This window comes from Plasmodium gaboni, chromosome 11 (assembly GCF_001602025.1).
Source record: "Plasmodium gaboni strain SY75 chromosome 11, whole genome shotgun sequence".
Classification (NCBI taxonomy): Eukaryota; Apicomplexa; class Aconoidasida; order Haemosporida; family Plasmodiidae; genus Plasmodium; species Plasmodium gaboni.
The window spans coordinates 942,279-953,303 of record NC_031491.1 but is presented as its reverse complement, the minus strand read 5'-3'; the positions used below and the strand labels follow the sequence as shown (position 1 = coordinate 953,303).

Sequence of the window (11,025 nt, the reverse complement as noted above, 5' to 3'; positions counted from 1 at the left end):
AAAATAATAATAAAATAAAATAGTACAGGAATAATAAATACATTATATTATATATATATATATATATATATATATATATATTTATTTATTTATTTATTTACCTAATAAGATATATAAAATATATATGTTATCATAATTCATTAATAAAAATTAAAAAAAAAAAAAAAGCAATTTTCATTATTCTAAAACATTCATAATTAAGTCTTTTCATAAATTTTAAAAGCATAAAATTATACATCATATATAAAACATTGAATATATGTATAGCTCCTAATAAAATCCTTCTTTTCTTTCTATTTCTTTTTCCATTTATTAGTATTACTATTATATTTTTACATTTTACATTTTATCCTTTTTATCAGAATGAGTTTAATAAATCTGTATAAAAAAATAAAAGATAAACATATGCAAAGAATTAAAATGTTTTATTTTATATACACGTTCATAGCTGTAATCTTTGCTACATATCAACTTTATAACTTGCAGATCGACAAAGGGAAACAGAATAATAATATTCAAAATAATCCACAACAAGAATTATTGCAGGCTGCTTTTTCATTTATGAATGGTCTCAAATTACCTAAAAACGGAGACATATTAAAATATTTATCATTATCTTAATATTATAAATAGACAACGCTATAATATATTATTTTCTTAAATAATATATATATTATATATATATATATATGTGTATAAAGAAAGAAAGATTTTTTTATCAAAATTAATTTCTTTTTAAAATAAGTTCATTTTTTTTTTTTTTTTTAAATACCAAAATTTACAACTGTGTAAATTATGTATACATAATTATTTTAAAAATATTATATTTTATTCTTTATATATACATATATATGTTTATATATATTATAAATATTATTGTATATAAACATATATATGTATTTATTTTTATTTTTTAATTTTTATCTTTACAAATGTTATATCTTGTATGTAGGGCAACACCCTTATATTTACATTTTTATAAGCTCTTTGTATATTTTGCATTTTTATACTTTGAAGGTTTTTCCTAATTCATAGAAAAGGAAAAAAACAAAAAAAAAAGAAAATTTTAAATCGCTAAAAAGTTAAATATAAATATAAATATATATATAAATATATATATATATATATATATGTATGTGTGGGTTTTTATAAAAAGTATAATAAAATAATATACAACAAATGAAAGAATAAAAATATTTTATTGAATAGGGCATTATATTATTTTACACTTTTCTGTTACAAAAACAATATAATATGTAAGAAGAGAAGACATGATGAAAAATAAAGAAAGCAATAATATAAAAAAAGAATACATATTAAATATATTATATGTAAAAAAAAAATAATCTGTAAAATAAGACATATCATTAGAAAAGAATTTCTCTTGATTATTATAATATAATGTTTGCTCATATAGAGTTTGCATTTTTTTATATACATTATTTTTTATATGACCACATGCAGATAGATTACCCAAACATATGTATTTGTCATTGTTTGTTTGTTTATCTTGATTTATAGAAATATGATCTTTATGTATAACTAATAAATCAGAATTGAAGAAGAGAATATTTTTATCATGTAAAAAAATGGAAGAATTAAATTTAGAATTATTAGTAGTAGGTTCTGATATAATATATTGTGTTTTTAAATAATTTAAAATGTTATATAATGAAAAAGCTTTTACATTTTTGTATGGTTCTTTTTCATATAATTTATGTATTTGTTCAAGATAATTAAAGAAATGATATGTAAATCTGTCAACAGTTGAAACACTTAAATAACTGCTAGAAAATAAGCTATAACTATTTTCATTTCTTTTAGAAGATGATAAAAAGAAGATATTATTAATTTTTTTTTTATTTACAAAATTTAGAATATCATCATAAAAACTATATCCTTGACATGTATCAACAATAACAAATATATATTTATAAAGATTTTTTATAAGTAATTCTTGTATATATATATTAAATTCAGAAGAACTAATTATATTAAATTCTTGAATTTTTAAAAAATTCACACCTCCATGTCCAGTCATATAAATAAATAAATTTTTCTCATTATTATCATAACTATATAATCTATTTTTTTTAGGTGTAAAAGCATCATATCTATGTCGGAGTACTCTTCTAATCTGTTCATCTCTTACATTATTATTTTTATAATCAATATTTAAATTATCATATAAATTTATACTTTCTGTCATAGGTTCTTTGTTTTCAATACTAGGAAATAATTCATATTCTCGAAAAATATTACCTTCTCTTATATTCCTACAATCACAAGCTTGATCGAATGGAATCATTAATAAAATATTCTTATCCATCGTATCACCAAAATTTTTAAGATATTTATATGTAATCAATAAATTAGTTGTATGTCTGTAATTAAAATAATGTCTTGATGTACTTAATGCTATAACATTGTTATTGATATAATTATTTTTTCTTAATTCTTCTAAAAATAAGCTATCTATATATTCCTTTTTATACTTCCCTTCTAGTTCTAGGTATTTACCTTTCATATTCTTTGTATCAAAGCCTGTAAAATTAACAGACCCCCTCACACATCTTCCCCACACAAAAAAAAAATATATATAAATTAAAATATTTATCTCCATTCATTCGATCACACAAAAGTAAAAGGATAATATAAAAATTGTTAAATAAATAAATATATATATATTAATATATATATATATATATATATTTTTTTTTTTAATTCAATTATGATAACCTTGTTTTCTTACATATCTAATATAAAAATACACATAAATAACATTCATATATATATATATTTATTTATTTATTTTATATTTTTTTGTTTTGTTGTGACTTCTTTAATTACATGGCTCATTATTCAATTGTCGAATAAAGCCAACCAAAAAGGAAACCATAAAATAAAATCCTTTAGTATTTATAAAAATTTTTTTTTTTTTCCATTTTTTTTTTTATCACCTAAATAATATAATTATAATATAATTATAATATAAATATGGTAAGAAATATAATATTATTCAAATATATATAAATATATAATATTATAAATATAATATAAATATAATATTATTATTATATAAATATAATATGTTTATAATATAAATATAATTTTATTGTAATATGATTATAATATACCTAATCAAACAAAAATACCACAATATAATTTCTTTTTTTTTTTTTTAAAGCATTATATGTGCATACATAATATACTAAGTAAAATAAAATAAATACTGTATATGAAAAAATAAAATAAAATAAAATACAGATTAGTAGACAATAATGATAAATACAAAAACACATACTAAAAATATATATATATATATATATATATATATATATATATATATTTTATATGTTTAATCTGTGAGTTCTTTTTTTTTTTTTTTTTTTTTTTTTTTTCGGTTGTTTTGTATAGACCATAAATGTTGTAACCATATACATGATTCATTTTATTACAAGTTCCTTTTTCATTTTTTTTCTTTTAACTTAAAAATGAATATGTTAACATGAATAAGTATTTTTTTAGAGAAAAAATTAAAAAATAAATAAATTCTTAAATATATAAAAATATATTTAATATATATATATATTATAATACTTAATAATTATATATAACATACATATTATAATTATTTTATATTCACATAAAAAATATCCTTCTCTTTTACAAGTATCATTTAATAATACCTTTAAATCATAATATATAGAATACAATTCAACAAGTCTATATACATTTTTATAATAAACTATTAAAAAAAATTTATATAACCTATGCGTAAAAAGATTCACATATATATGATATAAAATATATATATATATATATATATATATATATATTTAATAAAATAAATCTTTTTTAACATGTATATTTTATATACCTCTTTACATATATATGATATAAAATATATATATATATATATATATATATATATATTTAATAAAATAAATCTTTTTTAACATGTATATTTTATATACCTCTTTATTCACACATATATGTCATATATATATATAATATATGTATTTTTTTTTTTTTTTTTTTTTTTCTATATGAACATAAATTTATAATAAAAACGTACATTTGAAAAAGATAGAAAAGAAAAAAGTACGGCATTATATATAATATATAAATATATATATATATAAATATATAAATATATATATATTTATGCACATATACATATATATATATATAATATAATACATATGTATGTATTTATGTATGTAATATTATCGGTTGGATTATAAAGAAAATAATACAAATAAAAAAACAAGTTCAATAAAATAAACAAAATTTATAAAAAAAAAAAAAAAAAATTTCAAATTATGTAACAAAAAAAATTGACTATAAAAATATTAAAATATTTTAAAAAAATATATAAAAAAAAAAAAAAAAAAAAAAAAAAAAAAAAAAAAAAAAAAAAAAAAAAAAATTAAAAAAAAAAAAAAAAAAAAAAAAAAAAAAAAAAAAAAAAAAAAAAAAAAAAAAAAAAAAAAAAAAAAAAAAAAAAAAAAAAAAAAAAAAAAAAAAAAAAAAAAAAAAAAAAAAAAAAAAATTTAGAGAAGATGAACAACATGTAGATTATTCTGAACTTATTTCAGATATAGAAAAAAAAAAACATACAGATGATAAAAAAGAAAATATGTGTATAGATTCTTCTAATAAAAAAGAAAATATGTGTATAGATTCTTCTAATAAAAAAGAGAATATATGTATATATTCTTCTAATAAAAAAGAAAATATGTGTATAGATTCTTCTGATAAAAAAGAAAATATGTGTATAGATTCTTCTGATAAAAAAGATGAGGAGAATATAAAAAAAGAACATCAAAATAATGACGATGAAATATTAGAAAATATAAATAAATGTAATCAAATAGATATATTTATTGATAATAAAAATAAAATTAATTTTATATCAGAAGAAAATAAAAAGGAAGATATATTAAATATTAAAAAAAATATATATGAACAAGATACTACCTATAGTGATATACATCTTATAACTACAGAACATACTGATGAAGAAAAAAATATTCTATGTAATGAACATAATGAAGAAAAAATAATTACACAAAAAAATATACAAATTTCTGATAAGAAAATAAATATGAACTCTAAAGATAAGGAATATATTAATAAAATAAATAATAACAACTGTGACATACAAGGGAATCATCATCATGTATCTGATGAAAAAAATATGTTGATCAACGAAGACGTGACGAAAAATAATGACACATTCTCAAAAAAATTAAATAGTAAATTTTCAAAGGAGGAAAAAAAAAATGATAATGACAAGAAGGCCATTATTAATGATGATATTGTGTATGACATAAATGTAAGTATAAGTGTTGACGAGCAAAATGAAAATTTAAAAAGTGATAAAAATTTAAAGAGTGATGAAAATTTAAAAAGTGATGAAAATTTAAAAAGTGATGAAAAAATACAAAGTGATGAAAAATTACAAAGTGATGTAAAATTACAAAGTGATGAAAAATTAAAAAGTGATGAAAAATTACAAAGTGATGATATTTTAAAAAATAATAAGATTCTATCTTGTGAAGAAGAAGAGGAAGAAAATCTTTCCTTAGAAGAAATATTATATGAAACAACAGAAAGATCAAAAAGTTATAACCGCAAAAATTATGGACTTTTAGGTATCTTAAAAGTTATAAAAATGACAGACCCTAATTTAAATATATTAGCTATAGGTTCTGATTTAACAACATTAGGATTAAATTTAAATTCACCTAATTATATTTGTACATCTGTTTCTTCACCATTCTCTGAAAACCCTATAGAAAATGAAGAAGATTTTATCAAACCTATATCTTATTTAAATACACAATTTCAAATACGATTATCATTATTATTAAAATTACAAACAGAAACTTTATTTTATATTTTTTATAATTTACCAAGAGATGTATTACAAGCATATGCAGCATCAGAACTTTATATAAGAAAATGGATATATCATATTATATATAAAAAATGGTTTACCCCTAAAAATTCTACAAATAATATGAATTTAGAGAAATGTGATTCATGGATATATTTTGATCCAATAACATGGTCAAAAAAAACATATGATAATTATTTGAATATAAAAGATGATATAATGAATGTAGAGGATGTTACTAAATGCATTGAGCAAATAATTAAACTACAATCTTATTATAACATACACCAGCAAAATCATTAGAACAGGATTGTTCCCACGAAATAGATAAAAATTTATACACATATATGAAAATATTAATAAGTGCACATATATATATATATATATATATATATATATATTTATTTATTTATTTATTTATATTACCTTTCATCTTATAAACGTCATGTCTGATGCTTTCATATATGAACATCTCTCATACGTTTATTTTATTTTATTTTATATAGATACAATATTATGTAAAAAATAATTATACATTATAATATTTTTCTTTAAAAAAAAAAAATGAATTATAACTTTTTTTTTTTTTTTTTTTTTTTTTTTATTATTATCACACAAAAGAAATAATTAAAATGACAAACATATATATATATAAATATATATATATATTGTAAAATGGTTGTATTTAAACTTTTAGATGTATAAATGACATGTATTTTAAAATGCTTTTTCAAACATGAGAAGTTAAAAAATAAGAAAAATTATTATATAATTATATATATATATATATATATATATATATATATATATATATATTTATATTTATATATATATTATACAAAAAAAATGAAAATTTTAATTATTTAAAAAAAAAAAAAATAGAATATAAAATATATGAAGATATATAAAAAAATGTGATACCAATTTACCATTCATAGATAGCAGTATTATTTGTATTACAAAACAAATTATTATTATTAATTCTTTTTTTTTCAAAGAGATGCTTAAGATATACATAAGAATATATAGATGAATGATTATCTGACCATAGAATTTTAACATTATATATACCTAAAGGTATAATATCTTTAACATATATATTTGGTGGGAATAAAGAAATTTTTTTTTTTTTTAAATTATGATGATTATTTTTATCATATTGAATAAATTTTTTTTCTTTTTTATTTTCTTTACAAATAAGACATTTACATTTTCTTCTTATATCTTTAATATGACAAATTAGAACATCATCTGAGAAAACATATTTATTTTGTATAGTATCGAATGATAATTGAAGATAATTCTTTTTATATATTTGTAAATTAGGTATGTTCAAAGTATTATTATATTTTAATATTGATATTTGTCTTACAATTTCTTGAAAGACATTTTCTATTTGTTCAACTAAAAAATGATTATTATCATATGCTAAAATAAAAGGAAATTTTTTTATATGTTCCTCTGAAATATTTTTCGACTTATGTATATTATTATTAGGTTCTATATGTATATCATCTATATTTATAATATGTGTTATATCTTTTTTATAGTTATCAGTTTGTATATATACATTTTTGGCTAGTAATGGATGAAATGGTATTTCATATATATTACATATTTTATCTTTTAAATATTTCATATCAGTATTATTAAATATATAATGTTTTTTATCACAGTTATCACATATAAAATAATTCATATTAACAACTAGACATACTATAGGTATATTAAAAAAATTACACATATTAATACCTTTCTCTACATCATTAGTCGATAAATCATTTGGAGTTGTAATCATTATAATACCATCAATTTTTTCAGATTCAAATAAATTTAAATGTATATCATTAGTTCCAGGTGGCATATCAATAATTAAATAATCTAATACTCCCCAATTTACATGATATAAAAATTCTTTTATTAATTCATTTAATATAGGTCCACGAAAAGAAGAAAATCCTACATTCATTTTATTTTTTATATAAGCATATGACATCAGTTTAACATTATTATATTTTAAAGGTTCAATCATATATAAGTTATCATCATATTGAACACTTGTTGAATTTTCTTCATTATCATTTAAAAATTTATTATCATTTAAAAATTTATTATCATTTGAAAATTTATTATCATTTGAAAATTTATTATCATTTAAAAATTTATTATCATTTAAAAATTTATTATCATTTAAAAATTTATTATCATTTTTTTTATTCATTATATTTATTATATTGTCTGTATTATGTTTTTTTTGATTTCTTTCTTTATTTGAAACATTAAAGAAGGAATCTTCATCTTTTTCTTTATTATTGCAATTGCTAATGTAATCTATTTCGTGTGTAGAGGAATTTTTTTTTTTTTTTTCATCACAAGATATATTATGACCATCACTAATATGTAAATTGTTATTATTATATATATTATTATTATCACTATTATTATCACTATTATTATCATTATTATTATCTCCATCATTATCTATATCATTATTTTTATCATTATCTATATCATTATTTTTATCATTATCTATATCATTATTTTTATCATTACCTTTTTGATGTTCGTCATTTTTTTTATTTACCATTTTAAATTTGACATATTCATAATCAAATGGCAATAAGGTAGGGAGACTAGGACCATTAATGTCAGCATCCAAAATTCCAACAGTTGCTCCTTTTTTTTTTAAATAATAAGAAAAGTTCACAGAAAAAAAAGATTTCCCTACTCCACCTTTACAACTATATACTAAAATAATATTTTCAATTTTATTTTTATTATTTCCTTTCTTTTCATTCAAATTAATAAATGTTATATTTATATTTATATCTTTTATCCATTCAAACAAATTTAATTTTTCTTTACATTCTTTTAATAAATCATCCTTAACAGGACATGCTGGTGTAGTTAAATTTAAATCAAATTCAACAAAATATTTTCCTCCTTTTTCATCTTCATTTATTTTTAAATTACGAATAAAATTTAATTCCACAATATTCTTTTTTAAATCTGGGTCTATTACACTCTTTAATGTATCTAATATCAGTTCCTTCTTTTTTTTTATCTTGCCGATATTTTGTCCATACACAAATTCTTCATCGATAAAATCGCTATCCATAATATCAAAAAAAAAAAAAAATAATAAATATATATCTATATATATATGTATAAGTTTCAATAATAAATATAAACCTTTAAAAATAATAATTATATTATTTTTTTTTTTTTATTTTTTTTTTTTCTCATTTATGCTATCTATGGCACCACCATTTTAAACACTGACATTAATATTTCACATAAGTTATTTCAAATAGATATATAATTATAACTTATTTAAAAATATTTACATATATATATATATATATATATTTGTTCATTTTATGTAGACTTTTTTTCTGCTCCTCAAATTAATGTTTAGGTGCTTTTTAATTCTACAAAGCATGCTTTTAAAAACGTTACATACAAATACTTTTATATGCATCTTCTTAATTATATAAAAAAATATAATAATAAATAAATAACAAAATTTAAGAATAAATAAAATAATCTATACGTAAAAAATTAAATGCATACGGTGATTTATATTCAAAACAATATGGAAAAATCAAAAAGCAACAAAAAAAAAAAATAAAATAAAATAAATAAATAAATATAATAAAACAAAACAAATACATATAAATATATATTCAATTATAATTTGTTCATATTTCTTTTTCCTTATTTCCTATTATCTTCTTAATTATATAAAAAAATATAATAATAAATAAATAACAAAATTTAAGAATAAATAAAATAATCTATACGTAAAAAATTAAATGCATACGGTGATTTATATTCAAAACAATATGGAAAAATCAAAAAGCAACAAAAAAAAAAAATAAAATAAAATAAATAAATAAATATAATAAAACAAAACAAATACATATAAATATATATTCAATTATAATTTGTTCATATTTCTTTTTCCTTATTTCCTATTATTTTTTTTTTATATTATTTTTAGTTTTTTTAAAATTATATAAATATATAAATATATACATATATATATATATATTAGGGAATATCTAAAATATATAAGCATTGTATATATATTTTACAAATGGCTCTTTAAACGTACCTATTATTTTGGGCTCTCGTATTTTTCCCCTTGTATCTATTTTAATAGATATGAATATATATATATATAAATGGAATATATATTATATTATATATATATATATAATTAAGCTGATATAAAATAAAATAATATATAAGGAAAAAATAATTATATATATAATATATATATATATATATATATATATATTTATTTATTTATATTTTTTCCTTTTTGTAGATCAAATATGCATATATTTATTTAATACGTGGTGATATATTTCATATATATTAAGAAATATATTTAAAATAATATATACATATATATATATATATTTTTTTATTTTTTATTTTTAATAAAACATATGCGTTTAGTTTATCCTTATTAACACACAAAATATAATACGCTTTAAAATTTTATATGCATAGAATTATTTTATACTGATATATATTGTTTCCTAATAATAACAATTAAAAAAATAATATAAGAAAGAACATTTAAAAAAACACCAATATGGAGAACGAGCCGAATAACCAAGATGCAGATAATGGTCTGGCTTACTTTAGAAGTGTAAGTAATAACATGTAGTTATAATAGTATATATTTATATATGAAGATATAATATATACAATTTATATGTTTTCCTTTTTTTTCATTGATTATGTTCCCATTTAGATGTACGACAGATACAGAGATACTTTCATAAACCATATTAATGATTATATATTAGAAGATGATATAAAAATAATAATTTCAAAGTACTATAAACTATTATTTGATTATAACTGCTTAGGTAAGATATAATAAGTATAAAAGAATTTTTTAAAAGTATAGTTTACACATATAAAAATATATATATATATATATATATATATATATATTATTAGGCGGTAAAAATAATAGGGGAATTTTAGTTATATTAATTTATGAATATGTAAAGAATAGAGACATTAATTCTAATGAATGGGAAAAAGTAGCTTGTATAGGTATAATAATAAAATGAATAATTATTTATTGGAGTTATTTA

General features: G+C 17.0%; 4 protein-coding genes across 4 annotated transcripts in view; 2 read left to right on the top strand and 2 right to left on the bottom strand.

Annotated features, from left to right (window-relative positions):
* Positions 1-1,213: 1,213 nt before the first annotated feature.
* On the bottom strand, positions 1,214-2,623 carry PGSY75_1128700 (GPI8p transamidase; the record flags this gene model as incomplete). Its single annotated transcript, XM_018786408.1, has 1 exon — positions 1,214-2,623. The coding sequence occupies one exon, from the start codon at positions 2,621-2,623 to the stop codon at positions 1,214-1,216; it is 1,410 nt and encodes a 469-aa protein (XP_018641203.1).
* A 2,019-nt stretch (positions 2,624-4,642) lies between these two features.
* On the top strand, positions 4,643-6,208 carry PGSY75_1128600 (putative CCR4-NOT transcription complex subunit 2; the record flags this gene model as incomplete). Its single annotated transcript, XM_018786407.1, has 1 exon — positions 4,643-6,208. The coding sequence occupies one exon, from the start codon at positions 4,643-4,645 to the stop codon at positions 6,206-6,208; it is 1,566 nt and encodes a 521-aa protein (XP_018641202.1).
* Positions 6,209-6,830: 622 nt separating this feature from the next.
* Positions 6,831-9,023, bottom strand: PGSY75_1128500 (conserved protein, unknown function; the record flags this gene model as incomplete). The annotated part of the gene is made up of 1 exon (XM_018786406.1): positions 6,831-9,023. The coding sequence occupies one exon, from the start codon at positions 9,021-9,023 to the stop codon at positions 6,831-6,833; it is 2,193 nt and encodes a 730-aa protein (XP_018641201.1).
* A 1,488-nt stretch (positions 9,024-10,511) lies between these two features.
* The window catches only part of PGSY75_1128400 (putative geranylgeranyl pyrophosphate synthase), a gene marked incomplete at both ends in the record, with an annotated part of 2,053 nt that continues 1,539 nt past the window's right edge, over positions 10,512-11,025 (top strand). Inside the window, 3 exons of the mRNA XM_018786404.1 lie at positions 10,512-10,568; positions 10,674-10,791; positions 10,886-10,984. Coding sequence (XP_018641200.1) covers positions 10,512-10,568; positions 10,674-10,791; positions 10,886-10,984 — 274 coding nt within the window. Of the gene's footprint in view, positions 10,569-10,673; positions 10,792-10,885 lie in introns of the transcript that reaches the window.